Source organism: Falco punctatus, assembly GCF_963210335.1.
Source record: "Falco punctatus genome assembly, chromosome: 10".
Classification (NCBI taxonomy): Eukaryota; Metazoa; Chordata; class Aves; order Falconiformes; family Falconidae; genus Falco; species Falco punctatus.
The window spans coordinates 27486342-27511571 of record NC_137590.1 but is presented as its reverse complement, the minus strand read 5'-3'; the positions used below and the strand labels follow the sequence as shown (position 1 = coordinate 27511571).

General features: G+C 37.6%; 1 protein-coding gene across 16 annotated transcripts in view; it reads right to left on the bottom strand.

Annotated features, from left to right (window-relative positions):
* Positions 1-25230, bottom strand: part of PPFIBP2 (PPFIA binding protein 2) — a 107506-nt gene that overhangs the window by 20623 nt on the left and 61653 nt on the right. For 10 of the 16 annotated variants that reach the window (XM_080404666.1, XM_080404670.1, XM_080404673.1 and 7 more), the window contains 7 exons: positions 16796-16927; positions 10981-11163; positions 8890-8982; positions 6285-6393; positions 4724-4756; positions 2923-2984; positions 470-545 (listed from right to left, as the gene is read on the bottom strand). In XM_080404666.1, coding sequence (XP_080260792.1) covers positions 470-545; positions 2923-2984; positions 4724-4756; positions 6285-6393; positions 8890-8982; positions 10981-11163; positions 16796-16927 — 688 coding nt within the window. The remainder of the gene's footprint in view (positions 1-469; positions 546-2922; positions 2985-4723; positions 4757-6284; positions 6394-8889; positions 8983-10980; positions 11164-16795; positions 16928-25230) is intronic. The other 6 variants (XM_080404665.1, XM_080404671.1, XM_080404660.1 and 3 more) reach the window with 3 other exon arrangements.

The following is a 25230-nucleotide window of genomic DNA, read 5'->3' as shown; positions in this document are numbered from 1 at the left end:
TTCACAGAGCTGTGCCACCAGAGCGGTAATCTCACCAGTCATCCTTGTCAGAATCCCTAATGACACCATCTAAACCAACCTAGAGCACCAAAAATAGGCTCCAAGGAGGGATTTACTATTAACTGATGCAGTCAAGCATGAGACTCAGTGGCAGAAGTCTTGCTGAATAGTAACATTGTGACTAAGTTTCCAGACAGATTTGACCCTGGGTTTTTTGTACTGCCTACAGCACAGGAAAGAAAAAGGAAATTTCCACAAACTACAGCCTGGTCAAGGCATACCGTGGTTCTCTCTGTATGTGAACGAGCGTATGCTCACCGTCTCATTGCACTCCAACATGATACAAATCTATGCATAATGAAATACATATCACTATACACAAATATTTAAGCAGACAACAAATAGCAGTTGTAGTGCATGCAGTTTTTAAAAGACCTGATATCAGGAAATTATTCACGAGACATTTTACCGTGAGCTGCAATCATTATCTCTTTGACCCTCCTGTACTGGCTTAGCAACAGTGTTAACTCCTCTATTCGACGGTCCTGTGAAAAGCATTAAAACCAAATCTTATTTGAGATCCCACATTTTTAACCTGCAGAAACACTGTATTACACATTCAGTTCTGTGATTTTGGCCTGCTTTCCCAGAAAGCAGGATCAAGTCTCTGTACATGCCCTGTAAGGTATATTTCTTCGCTTTTACTCGCCATGGTACATCATGTTTGCTGGAGAGTGTGATATTATGGATATAAGGAAACCAGAGGACTTTGACGTTACTAGCAAATCAGTTATTTACAGAAGCGTCACTTGGAAATCGCTTTCACTTCTAAGAGTCAAGGGAATATTCTGGAGTTGAACCTCAGCTGTCTGAAGTGGGCAGTGTTTGTTTTTTAGCTATCATCATACCTGTAATTGTAAAGTAAATCATGTTTATGTTTCATACAACTTAACAATCTAGTCGTGTTCTTTAATCCTCCCTTGTAGGATATGTTCTGCATTCCAACCTCTACTCTTTACTCCAATTTTGAACACACCTTTTTGAACTTAGGCAGTCAAACCTGTACAGAACCAAAGAAATGAGGTCTCATGAATGTCTGAAGCAGTATTTGACTCCACTCTTTCTCCAATACCCAACACTTTCCTACTATGTATGGAAAGCATCTTGATTCACGTATTCAGGGAGGGCACTTGCCTTTTGCACAGATGCAACACAGTGATGGGCAGCAATCGTTATTTGATTGGATCTGTCATTTCTCTCATTTCTGTATGAGATATTGTGTCCCCGATGATAATAAATTCTTGCTCTTGGCCACTAAGTGTGCAATCTTGCAATTTGCTCTCTTACAGTTTGTCCTGTTTCTTTGACCCAGTTCTAAACCACTCCTGTGCAATAATCTTGCCCAGTGCTGTGACTACAGAGCACCGAATACAAACCCAAGCAAGTAGTAAAGAATTAGTTTTCACAAGGTGGTGTCAGGAAAGCCCCAGAAGCAGAGAAGCAGGCACTGAGGCACAAAACCAGACCTTGACCACATTACAGAAAGGTGGATTCTGCTGATCCTCCCTTCACACCTCAGCATGTATACACAAGACAAAACAGGCCTAAAACAGATACCCCGTTATTCCAACTACAGATAAAAGCAACAGGTTTTCTTCATAGCAAAGACCTGAGACTAACATACCTAGTTTTTTTAAAAATAAGTATGTGCACCACTTGCTAGCAACTTAATTGAGCATCTTCTGTCCTAAATGACACAAGAAATATCCCAAAAGCCATGTAGAGCTATTTTCCCGAGGAATAATATTTTATTTTGCAATATTTTTGAAGGCAACAGTTCTACATTAAACATTTAAGAAGCTGTGGGTCAGCCATCAGTCCACCAGCTTAGACATTGACAGTTTCAAAGGAAATAACCTTCCTTGCCCTGTAAGTACATTCAGATATTAGGACATAAGCAAAAGTATTTTGTGTTCCCTTACAACACAAAAATCTTAGCAGACTCAGAATAATTTTGGCAAGAGATAATGCCACGTCTTTTATTTTCCAGATGTAAATTTTGGCTTTTTGATTTTTTAAGAATTGAATGTTGTTATGAGTCACATTAATGTTCTCCAGGGTTAACATTGCCCTGTCCAGATTCCCCACTTACCAAAGGAAGTTTTTAGGGATGTATGTTATTGTCTATTTGACCATATATGAGTGTGTCACCATAAAGGAAAATCCTATAGCCTGGTTTATTACCATAAAACAAGAATTACAATTTCCTGAAGAATTAATCCCCCTCCAAAAAAAAAAAAAAAAAAAGGTACAATTTATATAGTAAGTCAACGGCATCTGAAGGTAGAGATTCAACATCCTCCATGACTGAGCCCTAAACCCTGCACTTGAAATGTCTGACAGGCAAACAGCATTCAGGTGATAAGAGACAAAAAACATAGTTACCATTGAAATGCGTTTAATTTCACCCCTCTCCTTTAGTACTGCCCTTTCTCCCCTCCACCCCACCATGTGTCTTTAAAGCCTGGTCCCTTTCTCCCAAAATCTGAGTCAAGGGCTAGTTTGACTTCTAATATCACAATCTAAACTGGGGATATCTGTGCACTTCAGATTCAGTTGGAAGATGAAGAGCTGCCACAGATGAACAAACCATAGTGATCTTCTCAACAGCAGAAACCAGGAGATTCTGCTTATTGCAGCCTTGGCTTTCTACTCCCTTCTGGAATCTAATGAGTCTCCCAAGTTCTGCAGCCACGTTAGCAAGGTCATCCACACTTTCTATTTAAAAATCAACCTTCTGTCACAATCTCATGGGATAGTCCAAACATGGGCTGTGTGGCAATATTGCACTCACAGAAAATGGGTTATTGAGAATATTTCAGAGTTCATTCTTACTATGCAGAACAAAGATTATTTTCTCACCTTTTCTTCATTTGCAGCCAATAATGATTCCATTCCTATCTTCAACCGTTGAACTTCTTGATCTAAAAATGTTTTCAAAATAAGGAAAATACCCTTGCTATATTTAGTGTAAACAATATATGTTTTGTGATACTCTCCTTACATTCTTATGAGTAATCAAAACCCTGCCAGTGGCATGGCAAATGCACTATTAAACTACATTTAGCTTAGAGCTTTTCAAAAGCTGAACTATTAAAGCATTACACAACAAAACCATGCTGGTCTTGCTTATAAAAGGCTACATAATTCTATTTTATACTCTGGAGTCAAGTAATGAAAAAAGAAAGAAACACTGAAGCTTATTTTGCAATAGATGAGAGTGTGTTAGCCGTCATATATTTAAGGAAATAATTTTAAGTATGATTGAAAATTAATTATTTTCCATCTGGAAAAAAAATATTTGCCAGCTTATGAAAAGTAGTTCACAGACATTGGAAATAAAAAATAACAAGAATTAGTTTGATATGAGGAAAATTTGTGAATTTTTTTTTCTCAACACATTTCAGTATGAATAACTAAGTTAAAACCTACACCAAGAGCTAACACAGAATTGCCTTACACACGATTTAGTGTTACAAGATAGAGGATATACAGGGACATTACAGTCAAATCAGTTAAAACACACTCTCTGAAAATTTGAGGCTGCTAATCACATCATCCTAACTTTGCAGAGCCAAATCTTTCATTTCTTCTCTACATGCTATTCCTAGCAAGTCCTCCAGTACCAACCTATATTAAATTGAGTGTAGATGATAGAGACAGAACCTGAAAAAGTTTTTTTTTGTTGTAACGGCCACTAAAGGAGTTCATGCTTTGACATTAAAATAGACCCTCTTGTTTCACGAAAGACTATGAAAAACAGATGTGGCAGGCATGAAGTGAGAGAGAAGAAAGAAAATCAATACTGCTAAAAAGCATCTTCAAAAAGAAAGGTATTACAACTAAAGGTTGAACATACAATGTCATATCTAAACTATTTGCAAAAAACCGTTTAGTTTTTCTTTCAGTGATCCTGAAAAATACACACCTTGTAATGATTAAGTTATAAAACATGTAAATGAACACTACAAGCATTTCTCTTGCAAAAGAGAACACTTAGTAACACCAGACATGCACAGAGACAGCCAAATCAAAACGTAAAGCCAGCAAGCAGGAAGCATGCAATTGGAAGACTTTTTAAAAGACATTAAAAAAAAACACAACACAGTCCTACTAATCAATCTTTGTAAATATTAGACTTCAAAGAGAACTGGTGTCAAGGTATATATGGGCACATTCAAGCAAACTTTACTTACAGTATTTATAACAACATAAAGTATGGAAACACTCTTATTCAGACTTCTTTTTTTTTTTTTCCCCTCTAAATTTACTGCGCTGATTTAAAAAAAGCCCAAATCTTTCCCCTCCAAGGAAGCAGGCTTTCAAATAAAGTCATCTTTCCAGACACTATATGGGTTTTACATATGTACAAATAGAAGGTGGTAAAGCTCAAGTTTTGGGTCTGTTAACCTTGACAATGTCCCTTTGAAGTCCAACTATCTGATTTGTGAACCTCTGACTTTTTTTTTCTAAAGTGAAATCTTACTAAACAGGGCAAGTAGCTGTCTGCTTGTTGCAAGCAATGAAAGCGATGTCTCATGTATATTACAATTAGACAGCCAAATCTAAACAAACATTGAATTATTGCTGCAGAATGCATCTGAGTTATAATTTGTGTGAAAGGAACAGTGAGATAAAGCCAAAAGTGAATTGCAAGGCTTACGTTTTTCTTTTAGCCTTCTCCTATAAACTTCCTCTACGATGGCAAATGGTGAGAGTCAAATCAAGTATGTAGAAAAAGCACATATTAGATAAATTTTGCAGTTTAATTAGAATATGCATTCTAGCATACCACAAGTACATTGACATTATTTTTCAACTTTATTTGAGAAGACCACTTAAAAATCTGATAAATCAGTAATTTTTTTACAGGAGAATTATTACTGCTTCACACGCTTTCCATTCAAATATAGTCTAAGTGGTTTCCTTAAATGTACCCTAAATAATCTGTACAGGGTTTGATTCTTCTCCCCACTGGAACCAAGGATAGTTTCACCCATCTTCAGCATGAACAGGAACACACACACTACTAGAAGCTGAATGCTGCTGAACTCCTAATTTATTGTCATACCACTATCTCTCCTTTGAAATGCCAAAAATTATTTGGGAGTCTCATAGAAAATACAAAATTCTATTAGTAGAAGAATTCCTCTACAAAAAACTGTTGTTAGACAAACCAGTTTTTCTAGTTAGGCATGCAGTGCTCTACATGCACAAGCTCTGCAGCTGAGTGAAATCAGCACCAAGTATATGTTAAGTCACTTCTCTGAAATAAACAACAGTCACAATACAGAGTCTTTTAGAAAAGACACAACTGTGTTAATTCCTGTAAGGAGATTCTTGGTAAGCCCTGTGGAAGAGGTAGCACAACACTTCAAAAGTCACATCTCGACAAGGGCACTTTTTTGGAAGCATTAGTTAACACCCACAGAAGAAGTTAGTGCAGCTAAGCTGATGCACTGTGGTAAATATTCCTGCATGGGTAAGTGTCAGTATCACAGAAGAAAAAGGTCACTAATATCGTACTGCTCGCAGCCCAGCAATTGACAGAAGCTCCAGGAGTCAATACTTCAGAGAACTGTGACATGACTGGTCGAGATCAAAGGCTAAACAAACTGGTTTATTTGCCATTGACCTGCATCAACAGTGCAGATTTAAAACAGAAACCTGCAGTATCACAGAACAGCGTGGGCTGGAAGGGACCTTGAAAGACCATCTGGTCCAACCTTTCATGGGAGAGGGAGCCTAAACGAGATATAGTCCTGAAGAAAGGGAAGACGTGAATCAATAACTACATTTTAGAACGTTTGGACATTTAAACATTATGCTTAGGTACCAGTGTGATGATTTTTTTCTTCTTAAAAAATGGAAACTGTAAATGTCCTTCAAAAAAATTCTGAAGGTATAGACAAAAAAAATATACTCCCACTGAACTGCAATGACTCTTTCAATTATAAATAAAACTCCAGTAGAAAAAGTTTCAGTGTCCCTAGGACACTTACTGCAATTTGTGCTGCCTCTAGATTGGGACAGAATTTCACATAGTAAAGGCTTCTACTTTACCAGAAGACAAAATACATTTGCAACATTTTTCTCCCCCAAATAAATACTGTAAGTCCATTCTTGTACTTCCTTGCATTTCTTTGAAATACTGAGCCAAGCTGCCAGCAAGGTGAAGTTAAAGTAGGGTTTTGGATTTTTAACTTTATTTACCCTCCTCTTACCTCTTTCTGCCACTTCACTATGTGATGAGGTCCTAGACAGCTGACTTTGTAAGCGTTCTATTTCTGCATCTTTGAGAGCTAACTGCTCTTGAAGCTGGGCTATTTCAGCCTGAAAGAGAGTACAACAAAGTCAGAACAATGTCGTCACCGATCCTCTATGATTCTTTCCCATAAACTTGAAGATTTCTAAGCATTACACTTTACATTGATTCACGCCCTGTTCCCAATTCAGGACATTTCATAAACACTGTAACAACTGTACATATTTCATGGTGTTACGATCCCATTCCTTTTACAGAAGCTCACTTTTTCTAATGCAATTAGCTGTCAAAGAAAAGAGACGTACAGAAAGGTAAAATTTTCAAGGATTCATGTAGGTAAAGAAACTCTAGAAAGCCCTCGATGCTACAACGATGCTCATATAATACTCAGTATTATAGGGCAACTCCTGAGTTTTGCATGAAGATAACAAAGCATTTTTTAAAAGATACTGAGTTTTTATCCTAGCTACTACTTATTAATATAACAGAGAATCCATTAATGCTGAGCCCTCTTCTCAGCAGGGTAACAAAACTGTTCTCCCTCACATCAGATACTACAGCAAATAGGCTAGAAACAAAGCATGGCTTGGAAAGCAACCACTTAAATGCAACAAAGTGTCAGCGGTTCATTTATTTACACTTCCTGCAGTTTGTATGGCCACTAGATTGGCCTACAGTATCACGCATCGAAGATCTCAGCAATAAAGAGGGGGAAGAATTCTGTGATTGTCCACAGCTTGAAATACAGTGACTTTCCCTATTTACAAGAAAAACTGTCAAGAACATACTTTACTAAGTCGGTAGCTTCATTAAGATTTTCTTTAATAGCCTTAAAGCCTCTATATCAACATTCCGCACTTCCCCCAGCAAAAGCATACTAAACCTCCTTGCAATTAAAGAAAAAAAGGAGAAAAAAAAAGAAAAAAGGAAACAAACAAAAAAAATCACTAATGTGACCAGTTTCTCAAAATACTAAAATAAAGCAAAACACCAAATAACATTATCCAAACATGGAAAAACATGGAGTAATTTACTCCAATACACAAACACTTTCACCAGGAAGCAAGCAGCTGGACTTCAGCACAAGATCAGTGCTCTGCCTGCAGTTCCATATGGAACAGAAGAATCTGCCTTGTTGTATCTCTGAAGGGCTCCTACACTTCCCAGTGACTAATATGCTTTCTATATCCAGCCATGGAAATATTCCAATTTCTCATCTAAGAAGCTGGAGCAACAGGAAAAGAAAAGCTGCAGACCTCTTAATACCAGATTTGGATTTGCCTTCCCTAGTCTATTTGATCTCATAGCTTTTTTAAATGCCCTCTTTTTCTTTAATGTCTCATTCCTGTCATCTCTACAATATTTTTTCTACTTCCTCTCTCTTTCCCTGTACTTTCTTCTCCTTTCTAGTTCTGCATCTTCTCGCACTCAATGGGTTTTACAATTCTTCTTATGCTCATTCTGCTCCTACACTTTCCACAGTTTTTATCTGTCTTGGCAGCTGGCCACACACTGCTTGAGAAAATATTTTCCCAAAGAACTGTTCATATCCACCACGTCAGAGAAAACATCTTCATGGATTCAAGAGCTATTAACAGGAAAAAAACACACAATAGCAACATTTCAATATTCACCCAAGAATTCTCAAAAGAAACAAATGGTAATACAAATAATAGCTGTCTCTCATTTTGGGATCAAACTACCAAGTATTAAAAGAAAACTTAGCTTAATAATTTGAAATGTTTTTCCAAGATCCAACCACAACTCAAAAAAGTCAGTTATTCACATGAACAGGGACTGCAGTACTACACAAATGAAAGGAGATGTGATTACAGCACAAAAGTGTACCTCAACAGGGGAAAATAATGAGGTGCTTTTTAATCTAGTGGAAAAGGGCTAAAAAAAAAAAAAAAAAAAAAGAATCAAACTATAAATAAAGTGCAACTGTTTAACAATGAGAATATTGAACTAGAAAAATTAATTGCGGAGGAAAATGAAATATTGCAGACATCAAGTTCCTCCAGATTATGATCCAACAGTTTTCCAGGATTTAAGGTCAAAAGAAGGGTAAGTCAGCTACGCACTTCGATATGCATGGAGTCAAAGCAGATGATCTAATGGTGTATTTTAGGCTTAATGTCTATTAAAATAAATTCCATACTAAGTGAACACCCAACCAACGTTGCATGTCTCTTCTCTTCAGTCTGGAAAGCTTGTCCAGAGACTTGTCACCATTACACAAATAAAGTACAGAAAACCTTCAAAGAGGCCTTTCTTCAGAACAAGCCTTTTGTAAGTCAAAATGCCTTTGTTGTTTGGGTTTTTTTAATAAGAATTACAAAAAGGTAGAAGACTGGAAACTGCAGGGAGGGAGCAAAAGGCACAAAAAGAAGCTACAAAAACTTTAAAAGAAAATACTTATTCCAAAGATAGTTGAAGAAAACTTCACAGTAGGCCGTGAAACAAAGCAATTGTAAGAAAAGTAAATACTGATGAAAAGAAGAGCATATTCCTTTCTAGCTGAAATAAGTCTGTCATTAGTAAATGCCAGGTATTTTGCTTACTTTAGTTGCTTTTAATTTCCACTCGTATTGATTTCTTTCGTTTTCCAGTTCTTCCACTTTAAATTTGAGGTGTCTAAGTTCCTGTAGCAAACTCTGAAAAAGAAGAAAAGCAATTAAAAGTAAGATTTCTCTGGTAGATATTTATTTCTCATAGTCCTGAATTAAAAGATCATGCATGAACCACACAGTAATGAACACTGAACCACCACATCAAAAACCATGACCTAGTCTAAGATGACAAAATCTATTTCGAATTGAGAGATAAGGAATACTTTCCCAAACTCCACTTGGAATTATGAACTAATTTCTTAGTCATATTAAGGAAGATAGCTGAGCCTGGTGAAGTTGTATGCCTCTCAGTGAAAAAGAGCCAAAAAATCCACAACTGCAGTCTCATGTAACCTTAACTATTGGGTTTTTTGGGGGGCTGAGTTTTTTTTGTTTGTTTGTTTGGGTGGTTTTTTATTTTATTTTTCAGCCACCTCAGAAAGTAAGCAGAAACAGGCAGTGCTAAAAGATTACTAACTTTATTAAAGTGACAATCGTCTTCCCAAACAGGTGTTTAAGGTGCTCACCAAGAAAAGTAACACACAGACTAAATGGTATCTACCAAGTTACAGGCATTTAATAACACACACATACAGCCAAATACAACTACAAATACACTGCTTTCAGCACCCATGTTTGACAGTTTGCAAACAGAGTTGATGCAGCTCAGAGCTGCAGCCAGCCAGGGTTCCTAGCACTCTCTGCCTTTTCCTCTGACAAAGGTGTCTCTTAAATGCACCTCCTCCCTTTCCTTGATAGAATATCTTATTGTTTATTCTGAAGGACAGTATCATTAAATCCTTGATTGAGCTCTGATGAGACCAAATGTCTTAAAATGAACTGAGGAAAGGAAAAACTCGGAAGTGTAATCCAATTTTGGAACCCTGTACAGTGTATACATTAAACAGCCATACTATTATATTGGATTAAATTAATATTTGTTTTTAATGACTCACAGATTTAACTCTCATTATTTTCCCAATATGCAGCTTGCACTGTAGTCTAATAGTTCTGGACAGAGGCAAGCTCAGAAACAATAGCACTACTTTAAAAATAGGCATTGTACCCAAATGAGTTACTTTTGTAAAATAAACCCATGAGAAAAATTACTGAAAAACTCCCTCACAATATAAGCAGATTACTTATGAGTTCTCGGTATCCAGATTTTAACTAAAGAGATGTGGCAACGAAAGCAAACTGATTTAATAGCATTATTAAAATAGACTTTTTCAGGCATACCAGTATCATTCCACCTTCAGCAAATTTAAGCAGTTTATGTGACGTTTGTTTTGACATGTGACATACTTTTGATCAAATACAACTAGGATCTGTAATGTAATTTCAAAAATGCTTTTCTGGTAACTGCTAATGTCAGAGAATAAACAAAAATGCATTGGATTTGCTGCTTTTAAGGTACAAACATATTTTTATTATGGCTCTTTTTATTCACTTTAACATTATCATTAGAAAAAGAAAGGATACATTTCAGATAAGTCTTACCTGAAACTGTATTTTATGCCTGTTTTAAGCTTTTAAAATATTCAGGAATTAATAACCTGTGTTCAGAGGACTGGTTAGGATGCACCATCATGCACAGCTAGGGTTACATTGTCGTGAGGAAAATTAGCAATCTACCAAACCATGCTAGCATGCTGCATATCAAACAGGTAAATCTCAACTAAGGAAAAAAAAAACCAAACTTCAAAATAATAATAATAATAAAAACCACACCGCACCAGCACTACAAACCTACAAGTAAAAAAATCATAAAAAACCTGAAAGAGGAAACTGAGTCTTGAATATATCTGTGCTTTAGTAGGCAGACATCAATGGTCACCATATTTGTTCCAATTACCAGGGGTGGGCTGTCTGAGGTGGGGGTTTTTTTTTGGTAATTTTTATCACCACCTCATTCTTTGCTAACTAAAGCCACAAAGATCAATGCTAGCAATTCACAACATAGCTCTGGTTAGTGGAATTTAGTTTCTGCACCAAAAGAGAAAAGGCAATACGCAGGCTGCTGCTAAGTTGTACTTCTCGTACGTCACACTGAGAACAATCCTTCTGGCTGAGAGTCTCTACCACTGATCTTGGACTAGATTGAGGACCATTAGGTGTAAAGTCTGGTTTCCTATCTTGAGACTTTCTTTCTTGAATTCTACTATTAATTTCCAGCTGCAGTCTACACATCTGCTCCTGTAGCTCACTGATCAGGTTCACTACTGACTGAAAACATGGGAAGAAGGGGAAAAAAGACAAAACAAAAAAAAAAAAGGAGAGATGAGAAAGAATATGATGCAAAGAAGATAATTGTACAGTTGCAGCACAAAGAAATACATGAAACACGTCAAAGGCCAACTAAAAACCAACAGATGATGTGTTTCCCTTCTGATAAAGCATATATGAAAGGGTATAAACCTGGAATATTGCACAAAGCTAAATCTTAAATAGAAGAGAATCTATATTCCAGACTAATTAATGATTCCAATTCTAATTTGAAGATAAGAATTTGGCGACTCATTTTTGGAAACTTATAAAGTCAGCTGAAGTCAGATATTGGGAAAAATTGAAACACATTTTAATATGCTGGCTCAGAGGCATACATTTGATGAAATGGGATTTGATTACATTAATTTACCCAGCCAAATCATCCACACTAGGAAGAAATTGCCAAGTGCTCAGTTAAGGCCATAACCTACTCTTTCACAATTTATACACAGAATTTACTAGTAAAGTAATTCTGTTTCCAGGTCTATCATGGGTCAGAAAAATAACTCCATTATGTAGCTTGCTAGCTAGACAGTATCTTGACATGGGGAAAGAGTTAAGCAACATACACAGGAGAAACCAAAGAATCCCACAGAAGAAAAAGCAATGACTCTGAAGTGCATTGATTTGCTGGCCAGCTTCTTGAATTTGTGTGTATCAATGATGCACACCAAAAAATCCAGCTACAGAAAGCAAACCAAAGACAAGTATTAAAAATCTATATAACATTTCACTTAAACTCCCTAACTCATCAGCAAATAGTGCTGGGTATTTTCTCAGGTATTACAAGCTTAGAGTGCCTTTCCCTTAATTCTCATGTACATGAATATACGTTCTGTGATTTCTCAATCTTCTCAAGTGGAATACATTTGATGCACAGCAGTCTTCCCATAATCTCAACTCTGGTGAACCAATAATCTCAAAGCTAGGGAACAGCTACTGCAAGGACAGGACACTATTCTGGCCAGGTAAGTTTTAACACAACCGATTTCAAAATGCATCAGCATCCCCAGTCAACTTGAAACATTTGCAAAGATTTCCTTTCATAAATGTATGTCTCAGGTAAGAGTTTCACATTTTTCTAGCACACTGTGCTTATGATGAAATTCAGAAAAGCAGTTGCATACATTTCACTTTACACATCTTATTCTCAATCAAGATTCACAATGTCTGATGCTCATCCTCTTTCATCCAACAACACTTTAATGCACGTAAATGAGGATTAGTTCCATAAACAATCAAAAAATTTAGAAGAGTACTGGGCCCACTGCAATACCCATTTTTTTATAGGCTGACATGTTTTGCCAGGGCTGCACAGATTAAGAAAAGCCCCTCTAAGTGAAACCATATGCTTTGTATGTTCAGTGGGCACATCAGCCACTTTGCAACAGTTGGACATTGCTAAGAGTATCCCCCTAGCTAACTCATCTCCTTACCAGCGCACTGCAATGCAGAACATCCATAGTGCCAGCTGTATTTACAATTTATATACTGTCCACAACCCCTCCATCTTCCATGCTTTGATTTTGTTTCTTTTTTACCATCATCTCCACAATCTGATACTCATTGAGCAGTACCAACTGGAGACTGGAATTGTCAGAGCACAAATCCATCTCCCTTGCTTTCCTTCAAGCACCAAGGCTTTAGTCTGTGCTTGTCTTTGACAGAGAACACTGTTAACCCATACGAGGTTCTGAAGAATCACTGCTCAAAAAAGATGCAGAGACTTTTGAGCACGAACTGACAGCTGCTGCAGTTGTGGCAACATGGGAGAATTCAGAAACACTTCTGCTGCCACCTTGTAATTCTTTCTTTTTTGCCTCACAGTGAAAACAGGAATGGGAAACACTGCATCCATGCAGACTTCCCTCAGGGCAAACTAACTTTACAGAAATGGCAGAAATCTTTATCCCAGTGAAGGATAAGAGGTCTATGGAGGAGAAACAGATGAACTCCAGCTGCAATATATGTATTTGCAGTTGTTTCTACTTCCAAGGTAGAGAAGGCTCCTCATTTTTGAGATTCTTTCACAGCATGAAGGTTTACTAACACTAACATACTGTATCTTGAATTCGATTCAGGTGAGACAACATACCACACTCCCCAGTGGGAGTCATTGGCTCACTGACTCAAGTTTCTCTGAAACTGCAAGTAACTAGATATTTAATTCAGAAGTGTCCACAAGAGCCATAAAATGCTTCCCAACAACTTACAGCAAACTTCAGATCCTCAGTATGAAAAAGCAAAACCACAAAAATGGTTTTTGCTAAAGGAGAAAAACTAGAACAGAAGAAGGGCTGTTATGCAAGCTGTAATGGACAATTACTTCTGCAGTCTCCTGATAGTGACAGAAGGTCTCTTCTGTCTACGCTCAGGCAGAGCAGGCACCTGGGCTGCCATTAATCACCTGATAATGCTGCTCACTCATACCCAGCTGCATTAAGAAAACGTATCTCCAAAATTTCTAAGGCTTCTCAGATAAAAGCTACACAAACCCTCAGGTGGGATTTCAGAAACCTTCACAGCCTTGCTGCAGCAGAAGTAGAACTTTTGAATGACAAAATTATCTAAAAAACTTTTTAGAATGACAAAGCCAAGAGTGAGACTGTCTGTTTACAAGCAGCTATTCTCCTGGCCCCTGTGTTTTATATATATATATATACATATAAAAATAAATGGCACTTTAAATTTAGCATGTGCTTTTGAAGAGCCAGAGTCAAGTGGCATTCGGTTTGAAATTAATACCTTTCAGAGGATGTTAGAGATGCTTGATAAACTCTGCTGCTAACTAAAACCAAAACTAAACCACAGCTGCACAAGATAAAGTGAAACGAAACTGACACATGAAAACTTGCTCATATTTAGAAGGATATCTTAATTTGCTTTGTTTCCCCCCAACCCAACCAGAGAAATATTTCTATAGATAAATTCTATGTGACGGGAAACGGCTGCTGTATAAGAAGTCGACACAAAGAGTACAGAGCAAACATGTTTTAGCTGAATTACTCTGCAATGTCACATTTAATTTTAAACCCTTTAAAACCTGCTATTATATTTAGCAATGGGAAGGTCAGGCATGAATTAATGAACTGTTTAACTACTGGATGCAACACATGCAGCACTAGGGTGAAAACTGAGAACTATTACTTTTGATAGCAGGAAATCTATCAAATCACTGTTGTGCTCACCTCTGCCAATCCTAAACTCAGTCTTGAAAGCAGCAATTGGCCAGCTGCAGTCTGTAAGAAAGGCTCTAGCTCTGTCACCAATAGCTTTGTTCCACTTACGTAAAAATATTAACTGCAATTTCATTTGTGGCGTTATACGCTATAAAGGCATGTTGTAGTAGTCACGATATTCAGAGATACAATTACAGCAAGATTAATCTCATTCTGTCACTGTCTGTTTGGAGAACTGTCTCACTCTGAAGCCATTAGGTTACCACAACACAACTGTGTATGCAGGAACAAGAGCAAAGTAAAGGTGGACTGTGCTCATAAGAGTGGTTTATTCACTAGAAAGATGTAGTTGGGAAGTGGAGGCAAGGAGTTCAGGAAGACACCCAAACTATTACCAAATGCAAGCAGCAGTTCTAGTCTAATAGTACGAAGAAAATATACTAATAAATTTCATTCTGATGTTTGAAATTGTGTTTGTATTTAAAAATTAGTCAAATTTACAGTAAAAGGACCTGAAATAGGGCTCAAGCATTAGAATTCAAGTAAACATCCTATCTGATTGAAAACAACGCCTGTTTATCTTGACAAATTGGATTAATGCTTATTCAGGACAATCTGAAATAATTTTAACAATGGTTCAGTGAGGCAAGCAAAAATGCTGTTTATTTCCCACAGCTTTACTTACAACACCAGTTTTCCTTGCTTTGTACGTACGGGCTTGTGACTTTCAACAGGCCAGAAATCTAATCACATCTCGGGGTAGTTAATAATTCAGGGCATACTTAACACAATGATTCTCAACTTTTCCATCAGATTAGAATCCTTTTCCATCTCAGCAGGAATGTTTCCTATCACCTAGCATTACACCACAGGCTTCCAGGACCATAAAGCTCAACTTTTCCCTGCAAGGGGGCCACACACCTTGTTGCAGTGACACGAGTTTCACATAGCCTCACCCCATCACAGGGGCAACTGGGCGCTTAGAAGTCCTCTCAGTGCAAAGGCGCTCAAAAGGTTCCTTCCTTTCCAGGAGCCAGGCTGCCTGTGCAAGTCCTGCGATTATTTAGGCAGCCTTGTGTCCTGGCATCTGAGGTGTAATGGGAAGTGCCGAAGGCCTCTGAGGCGGCCGCTGCTGGGACTGGGCTGCCATCTGTAGCAACGAGGCGCTGCACAGGCCTGTTTCCATTTTCAGGTAGTACGAGGCTGTGCTTAGGCCTTCTGTACACAGACACAATTATGGGTGAAAGAGCATGAGGCGGCCACAGATGGTAAAAACAGCAGCTGGTGCCTCTCTGGCTTGCAATCTCTGCCAGCAATTGCTCTCTTTAAGCTATCTATTAATCTCTAAAGAAAACTTCAGAGGATAAATAAGTTAAGAAACAAACACACTCCAAAAGTATTATGTCACTGCAGGTAAATTACTTACGCACAGTTATCAAATACTCCACTAGCAACATAATGGAAAACAAACAGTTTTCTAACACTGCCTGAATTTCAAATTTGAAGTCAATGAAGAACATACAGTCTTTTTTCAGTCAGCAATGTGTAAATCTTGGACCTAATAATCCTCCCTTGTCAGGTAATCTTCCCCTGCTAGCTCATCCCCTCACAGGACCACCAAGTAGGACAGCACGTGGCAATTCGTATGAATTACTTTTCCACAATCCCACTCCCTCCCAGGTCCCTGCTGCCACTCACTGCTATGAAATGGGTGTTGTTTGCGTGACTCCTTGTTTCATACTCTCTTAAACAACATGGCAAAAACCAAAGCTGCTTTGATGTCCAGGACTCTCCACATCTGAAGGGGAGTACGGATTATAATTGCCTCCAATGCATGTTTTTTCTTTTTCTTTTTCTTTTTTCTTTCTTTCTTTTCCCCCCTGTTTTTTATTATGTAATGCCAAGGGGAAAGGCTCATTTGAGGAAAACGCCCTGCCCCTTGTCTTTCTCTCTCAAGTGCCAGGAATGCACCGAAATCACCAAGGGTGATCCCCCCAGTGTCTGTAGCACCCCTGATACTACTGAGCTGATGGTCTTCTCAGCCACAACAGTGAGGAAACAGAAGAGCCCTGCAGGCCTCACACGGCCACACCAGTCCAGCTCCTGTCGGAAGGAAAGGGTTAAGTAAATGCCAACTGTAATGTATGCTTCTGGAAGGCACTTTGTGCCTTGATTAAAGCCAAACAGCAGCCTCTGAAGTATAATGAGAGAGGGGAAAATAAACCACATTCCAAAAATGCATAATCATATTCCTCACTGAATTCACAGCATCAATGATAGGGACTGTGCTGTAAGCACAGAAAATCCTGTTGCACGCCAATTTCAGCTCAAAAGCTCAGATGTATAACAGCATACCATACACAGCTGATAGAAAAAAAACCCAAACCAATAAGCTAATGAAAGAAACTCACCTCAGCTTTGTTCTGTTTCTCTTCATATTCACTCTGTTCCTTTTCCATACCGACCAGCTTAATCTTCAGGTCTGAAACTTCAGCCATTAGATCTAATTTCTGAGTCTCTAGTGATGTTCGACTTAGCAACTCCTGAAAGCACAGCAGAAAATTTTCTCCAGTTATTTGTTTAAACACCTGACAGAATGCTATGTGATTTACTGGCAGACCCATACTAAAGTCTCTACCCTGCTATTTAATGTTTTCATTACAACAGCAAAATGATTCACTTCTTCAAAAGTCACACTTGCTACTGCTATACAATGACAAAATATAAAAATGCAGCAAGATACATTTGTTGTAAACATTTACTGTGGGCAGAAAAAGTAACTAAAAATAAATAATGGAGTGATTGGCAAACTCATAGGAAAGCAAAATACCTCTCCAAAACATATATACTTTGAACTGTTAGAACTGTGTGTTTCTCAAGTGCTGCAGTTATTTTCACCTAAACGTCCTCCTGCGTTAATTACTAAACCCCCTCCCTGCTTGAAGAAAATGTGTGGCAGGGTTAATCCCCAGGCAAGACATGACATCAGAAAACAATACTAAGGCTGAACAAACACAAACCTACACAATGCCACATGACACATTACAAAACAGTTGGCTACTTCCTAAAATACTTGTCAGACAAAGCTACATTTCAGTATTACAATGAAACATTTTAGAATTTCTTATCGGGTGTTATTAAGTAAAGGCAGCATTACAGAATGAGCACTCTAACCAAAATAAAGTACCAAAGACAAGCAACATTTCTGCAGTCATGCTTATAGTACTTGAAAGTTTGCACCGTGTAGTACTTGTTAACTTTTGAAGGATGTGGAGGGAACAGCAGTGAATGAAGTGTTATGCCCTAACTGGAACCCTAAAAGGCAACGTCTAAATTGAGTAACAGTGTAAAGGAGAAACAATTGGCCGCGACTCTCTGCTTGTGTGCCCTGAGTTTGCTTTTCAGATTGCAGAGAAAGGCATACTTCAGACAGAGTGATATCACTGTGTTTGGAAAACATTCAATATTCACACCTTTATTGCATCTTTTAGTTTTCAAGAAAGCCAAAGCAAAAAGTCTTCCAAAGTTTAACAGTGTGTATTAGGTATATACAATGCTTCTGTTGGCCTCCATCTTCAAAGAGAAAAAACTCCATTCAGAAGTTTAAGCCTTACTGAAAGATCCATACCTAACTTTCCAAGTGCCTAATTAATTTGTACAAAACAATGCAGGTTTCTAGACGGTTAAAAAATTTTATGTTAATTCATAACTGTTAGTTATTAGTGTTTTGATCATATGAAACACACTGAGGAATCACAGCAGATGAAGGAAGTGACTTAACTGAAGTTGCCATCTGGATCTATGCTGATGTTACTGAGTGATCAGAAACTGCCCTGCCCATCACCCTTTTCTTATCTCTTCCTCTTCCACAAACCGTACAATATTTTGTAGACCATAGCTTGGAGCTGAGGAAGCCACAAAGGTTATTTTAAAAATTATATAGTTAAAAGTTCATTTGGAACCCAAATCCGCTCTACATGTAAATTGTTTTAGTCTGGTGGGGAATACTGCCCAAATTAAAAATAGTACTAAACTTGCATCTGAATTGCAACAGCAATTATCTAAGCCACCCACTATTCCCAGTGCCATGCCCACTCCTGCTGACATTGACAATGATATTTGTGTATGGATGGGAAAACAAACAAAAATGTAGCCTCATGGTTAGCGTTTTTTTTCTCTGAATAAAATAAATCAAGCATTAATCAGGAAAAGATAATGCACTGACTTTTTTTATTGAGAAACTTGAAGGGCAGTCACCTCGTGAAATCCCAGAAGTAGCTGCTTTTTACAAAGGTGATTAAACATTACAATTGTAACTCCAAATAACTCCTCTGTCTTCCAGAAAAACACTAATCTGCACAAGTTCCAGAGGCACATTCCAGTCCAGACTGGAACAGGCTCAGTACAGCTGTTAACATAGCAGATTTCTGCAGATTAAGACGTAGCTATAAATGAGAACTTTGATATAAAATTAAGGCCACTGAACATCAAAAAGACTAGCAGGATGAGGTGACTTTTGTCCCATGGACAGACCCTATTCACTGTTGAACCAAAACAATGTTTAGACTTTTTTTTTTTTTTTTGACACTGACATGGTATATTCCATGGGATGACAGGAAGATTTCTTAGTAAGGCAAGGAGACATGGCATCTCTCTAGATGTTTAACAAAACATCTGTTCTTTGAGTGCACCATCTAGCATTACTCCCTCGTTACCCTGTAGACTCCCAAATTACACTTAAGTTATGGAATGGTGAGTAATACCGCACTCCTCTCACTCTGAGTTCAGTAGCTCCATGTGAACACTAAGGCACTAGCTGGTATAAGTGAACCTGAAGGCAGCTAATGTGTGGGGGTTTTTAAAATCAACTCAAACAAAATTTTAGTTTGCTCTAAGCTGGATAATCAGATTCTCAGCTAGTATAAACTGGCATAAAACTCTTGCCTTAAAATAGACAAAATAGCTAACTATCTCTGGTTTGTTTTCAATGGAGCTACACTGATTTAAAACAGCTGACAATTTCTCTTGCATCTAGACAGTCTAACTTTTGCTTTGGAAGAAAGTGCCGTTTAAAGTAAATGTCCCTACTCGAAATGGTAACATCTGGAAGCAATTATTTTCATCTTCAAGCAGATGCTCACAGTGAACAGCCCATTAAGAATGTGACCCATTTTGTTACAGAGAAATTATAGTGTATTTCAGTGGTATGATGCAACTTGAATTCAGCCAGAATAAATATGCAATTGTAAGAAAAGAAAATACAAATTTATGTTATTGGTTTTAAAGCAGAAAAGATAATATAAGACAGGCAAAATGGTAATTTGGGCTGTAGCAGCTTCAGGAAGACCTTAAAGAGCTGAAATACAGAACAGAAATAGAACATATCCTAGCAAATCTTGTTTATAATGAAGATACTTGTTTTTAATTTTAAAATCTACTATAATTTATCAAAGTTCTTTTTTTAAAACTAAACTTTTAATTTTAAAAATTAGGAAAAAAGCTATTTTAAAGTAGAATAATTATTAAAGATAAGTCATGCAGAAGCTGCAATATGCATGTATCAGACAGATCAATTTCCAAACTATTTCCAGACACAACTGTATTTTTAAAATTCACACTGTATATTTTTTAAATATTTCATCTTGATTTTCAATATTCCCAATGAAACTGAAGCACATGCTCTATCCTTACTTTCACATTTTGTTTTCTTGGAAATACCTAATTCTTGTAAAGCAGCTTGTAAAATCTAACAGGACAGAAAATAACTTAGAAGGAGGACTCTACACTTTTCCAGGCTGGCAGCTGCAAGCAAAGAAAATTCCAGGATATTTAGCACACCACAGAACAGAAGATACAATCCATGCCATACACTGACTGAGAAACCGTAAGTAAGATTTTAGTCAAGTTGGGGACACCCCCCCACCCCCCCAAAAAAAATCCCATTTTGCATTTGTGCACTGCAGAAAATACAACACTCAACAAATTTCATACTTTTCATCCTTACTAACGTAGTTGAGACAGACCGACCAAGCTACCTACCTGGTAAGCAAAATTCAGCAAGAACCACCGCTAATGAGGACTGCACTTTTCAAGTGCTGTGTGTCAGCTGTGGTAGAAATCAGATATTTGCTTAACTGAAAACACAGCTGAAAGCAATGTACATCTGTAATCACCATGAAATGGTGCAAGTCAGTAGTAGAGAGTGAATTACAGCCCTCCAATTCATCATTTGCCCATTATATAGTTAAGCAACAGAAAGGACAGAAATTCCCATTGCACTGCCAATTTGAACAACCCTTTGCATATGCCTGAGGAACAGATTCATGCCTACATTAACTGTAAAATAACAAAGCACTGTAATGCTCACCTGCATAGAGAGGCTGCACAACTTGAGGGCACGCTCCGAAAACCTTATGCCTCACACCAGAGCAGCACAGAGCACACTTCAAAATCTGAAACACTAAGCTAGCTGCTGGCAAGGAGTTACTGCATGCTATAAACAAGTGCTGAAATTCATCTAAGATCAGATAACTCCGGCAACTGAAAGTTGAAGGAATGATCCTTGCCAGCCAGCAAAGTTCCCGAGAAGCAAACAGATACACACCAGATTCATACCCTGCAAGCAAGATAGGATTCTGTCTCCCCTGAGTATAAGACAACTGCAAAACCAGAACAGGTACACACTAAACCGTGTCAGATTAAAGTTCTTACTCTCATACAGCTCCTCCCTGCATTCTTTTAATTCTGGTTTTTAAAAGATTCTCCATTGTGCCTCACAAAGGGCACTGCCTGGCACACTTTCCCCTGCTCCTTGCACCCAGCAGAAGCTGGCCATAAAGTGACATGAGAAACAGTTTCTACGTGTATTTTTAAGACAGAAAGAATCCTAGAGCCAAATGCTTTGTAATTTGCAGGAGAATTTATTTGATAGAAGACGCAATCATGCCTGCACAATGCAACCATCTGACAAGAGTCCCCTGAATTGCTTCTTGCAATTATGTGTCAGAAATAAGACTCGTGTCAAAAAAGAAAAAGGTGGAAACACACAGTTAAACCACATTTAGGATTTGGTCAGGTACAGGAAAGACACTGCCACAGAGACCAGCATTTTGATTGGCAACACAAACTGTGCACTGTTAAGACTTTATGCCAGAGAGCTTCAATGGGAACTAGTATCTGTTAAACAAATCAAATGCAGCACTGGCATAGCAAAGAGGTAACTAACTATTCTTACTCACGATAATTACCATAACAAATGCACTTAAAAGAGCCGTGGAGGTGAAATCTGTATGTGCAAAAAAATCACTTTTCAAAGTGATGTAACACAGCTGTCAAGATTGACAGCACAGATTCCTTAGCACCACTGTGTTTACATTATGCATGGCTGGTACTTTCTGTTATGGGACAGTTTAGGCTACTATACAGAGCAAAAATTACTTCTGCTTTCCAATTCTATTCTTCATTTGTACAGTACAAATGAAAGAGAAGTTGATAGCAAGTTGATAGGAGGTTCCCCTAAGGCTAACATAGCAGATGTTTAAGATCCCCTCTTGAAAAAACAAAACTCCTTCCTTAAAATGGACTGGAAGAAAGTACTTAGAAATGCCACATACTAACTTTGAGTAAGACATATAACACATCACTGTTCTCTAAAATTGGCTGTGATTTTACATTTTAAAGCAGCTGATAAACTGGAAATAGACTGTCACAGCATAAATTGTTTTCATAGGGTAATTCCAGGAGGGTGGGGTTTTTTTTTATTTATTTTATATCAAGACATATTCATTACAACATGCTAAGGGCAAGATCGGTAACCATTCACATAGGCTGGCCTTTCCATATCCTTTACACATTTGATGGCAAGACATAGATACCACTGGAAGGCAATTCAGTGAGACTAAACTGGTATCTTGCTCCCAGTCCTGCTCCAGAAAATTTTCTCTTAACACTTACTATCAAGGATGACCAAGGAAATGTATTTCTTGGGCCAAACCAGAATCGTACTTAAGGACTGATATAAAGTTTTGTCCTTCGCTGTCATGAGTTTTTGAAAGACCTGCTTTGTTTTAAAGAAAGAAAATGCAAACACCTTCAAGGTGAAACATGCTTATCTTGATTAGAGTCTGTAGTGGAACAAGTATCCTTACAAAAGCAAAATGTTGAGTTTGACACCGTAAGCACATCTAATGAAAACACACATGCATTATCTGTAACTGCACACCAGGGCATCTCAGGACCTGTTTCACAGGTTTGTTTCTCAAACACTGCTAAGCCGTATTTTCTTTGGCTGTGATTTCATAAACAGCTAGGTCAAGTGCACATCTCACTACTGCCCTCATGCCATGCCTTGACCTTTTCTGTGAGCTGTTTCAACACGCTAACCCAGGAGAAAAACAGCCCCTTCTTTTTAAACCCCAAGTTAGTTTTCTCCCAGTCACTGAGGAAAAAATCTGATGAGCATGAGAGCCAGTATAAAGTTAAGTTGCAGAAGCACACCATCAGGAACAGGGAGAAGGATGAAAGAATGTGGCCTTCTCTTTTTTTGTAGCTGTAGATTGGCTCAACTCATTTCTTGAATGCTCACATTTTGACTAAGGGATATTGCACTATCCTCTTAGAGTGACGAAGAATCAAGATTTTTCTGCAAAGCATCATCATCATCTGTTGCCACTATTACTTAATCAAGATGTTCACACTAACTGGTAAACAGCCTTTTTATATGATTCATATAAAGTTTATTTTAGCTGCTGTTTCAGAAGTGTTTTCATGATCACTTTGTAGCAGGGTTCAAAACAACTGTGCATAAATCATAAGCCAGAAGGATTTTAGCCAGTAACCCCACCCTGACCAAGTGGACAAGTCTCTGCTAGCATAGGTTCAGCAAAAACTATTGTGCAGGATAGCATTACATACCCTCTCTGTTGAGGAACTACCAGACACCATCATTAACTTGAAGTACATGATTTTTGTTTTCATTGTAGCATTTTGGGCACAGAATTAACTGAGTCACTTTTCTTATAGTTAAAATTAAAAAGACAGGGCTTATCCTGGACTCATGTACATGGTTTCCCAGATAAGTAAATAATATGCTTATCCATACTACAGTTAGCTTAGTTCTACTAATATACATTAAACATTTTTTAAGTTAGGGCAATTATCTTTATTGTTCCAGTTTCTATTTAGCAGAAGCAGTCAACTTAATTTCACAAAGGTGAAAATCAGTGGAGTTCAATGTGTGGTGAATAAGCAAGCAGAACCACGAAATAAAATTGGATTTACATGCATCTCAGGAAGGTAATAGTAGTCTTTCTGAAAAGCAAGAATATTTAGATAGAAACATAGAGCTAGATGATTTTTTTTCTTATTAGAAATAATCTAGTTTACTGTAAAAGTAAAGAAATACTGTCTTGAAAGACCCACTAAATAGTTTTCATGGGAAAACTCAATGACAGCCCTAGTACCTTTCATCTCTTTACTAAGCATCATGAGCACTTACTTGTGCAGGACACTGGAACTGCTGGCTGAGAAGATCTGAACCCAACACTCCCCAAAACATGATTGATCCATCAGTCTAATGAAGCCTCTGAGGCCATATACTCACTCTATTTTTGACAAATTAACCGCAGGAAGGCCTACTGACCATGTATCTTGCAGGCATGTCCTAACCATCGCATTATCAGGTCATTCTCTTCTCTCCAAATCTCAACTTATTCCCTGTAGAGGGTAATCTTTCCAACAAGATGAACTGTGAAAAGCACCATCAAAATAAATCATAGCCAATACGGCCCTCTGTGGAGGCATAATAAATGTGCAATTTCCCTGACTTGAAATTTTGAGAGATCTAACTTGGTTTTCCCATATCGCATTGTCTACTGGGATACGTAATCCATGTGAGAAAGACACCAGAACTACCATTCCCTCATCACCCTTTAGTATTTCCCCTAATTTGCTCTTCTTAATGTTCACAAAACTAAAATGTTAACATATTTTTTTCTCATTCCAATGAGGAAATAGATTTTAAATATCTCAGTTTCACACTGAGTTTGTTTTTGAATTTTGGTTCAGCCATCAAAAGTACATCACCCACACTAAAATTAAAATCCTAAGTATGTGTTTGTTTCTGTGTCTGTCTCTACGCAAAGTTCAAATGGACAAACTCATAGGGTAAAAATGAAACACAAAATTTTACCAAGTTGTCGCCTAGATAATCCTTTCTTTTGGAAAAAAAAAAACCCCAAACCAAACCCAACAAACCAAATTTGAGCTCTCATACATGCTGTAAGCATGAGAGATCTGTCACTTAGAAATTTAGCACGCTTGTCAGTATTTCTGTAAATTATGTTCAAATCTAAGATCTCAAAACAACAATACAAAACAATCAACAAATTTGAGCTTACTCCTATTTAATATGCGTAAAAGAAAGAAAATAAATCTGAAATTACTCCCCACTTGGCAAAAATTACAGGTGCGCAAAGTAATCTCAACATTTAGATTTAAGGTTTATGTTAAACATATTTGGAGATTCTCTAACTTCTTTAGCTTTAGTACAGACTTTTGTAGCTTATCACTTCAGAATCAGCTTTGTAAGCAATTTGCGTGTGTACCTAATGTCGTATGCTTTCACTGTAATAGTAATGTACACGCATTATTATATTTTGTTCTCAGATGCCTCAGTGTTCAGTTAAATCAGGCTTTAAATTCATGTTTCCTCAGAAGACCATCAAAGCAGAACATTTTAAGACAGAGAAATAATAAACAGTTGTAGCAGAAGTTACAGAGTAACTATCTAGTTTTAGATTGAAACAGGAAACTTCTACACTCTATTGTGAACGCTTTCCTGAAATTT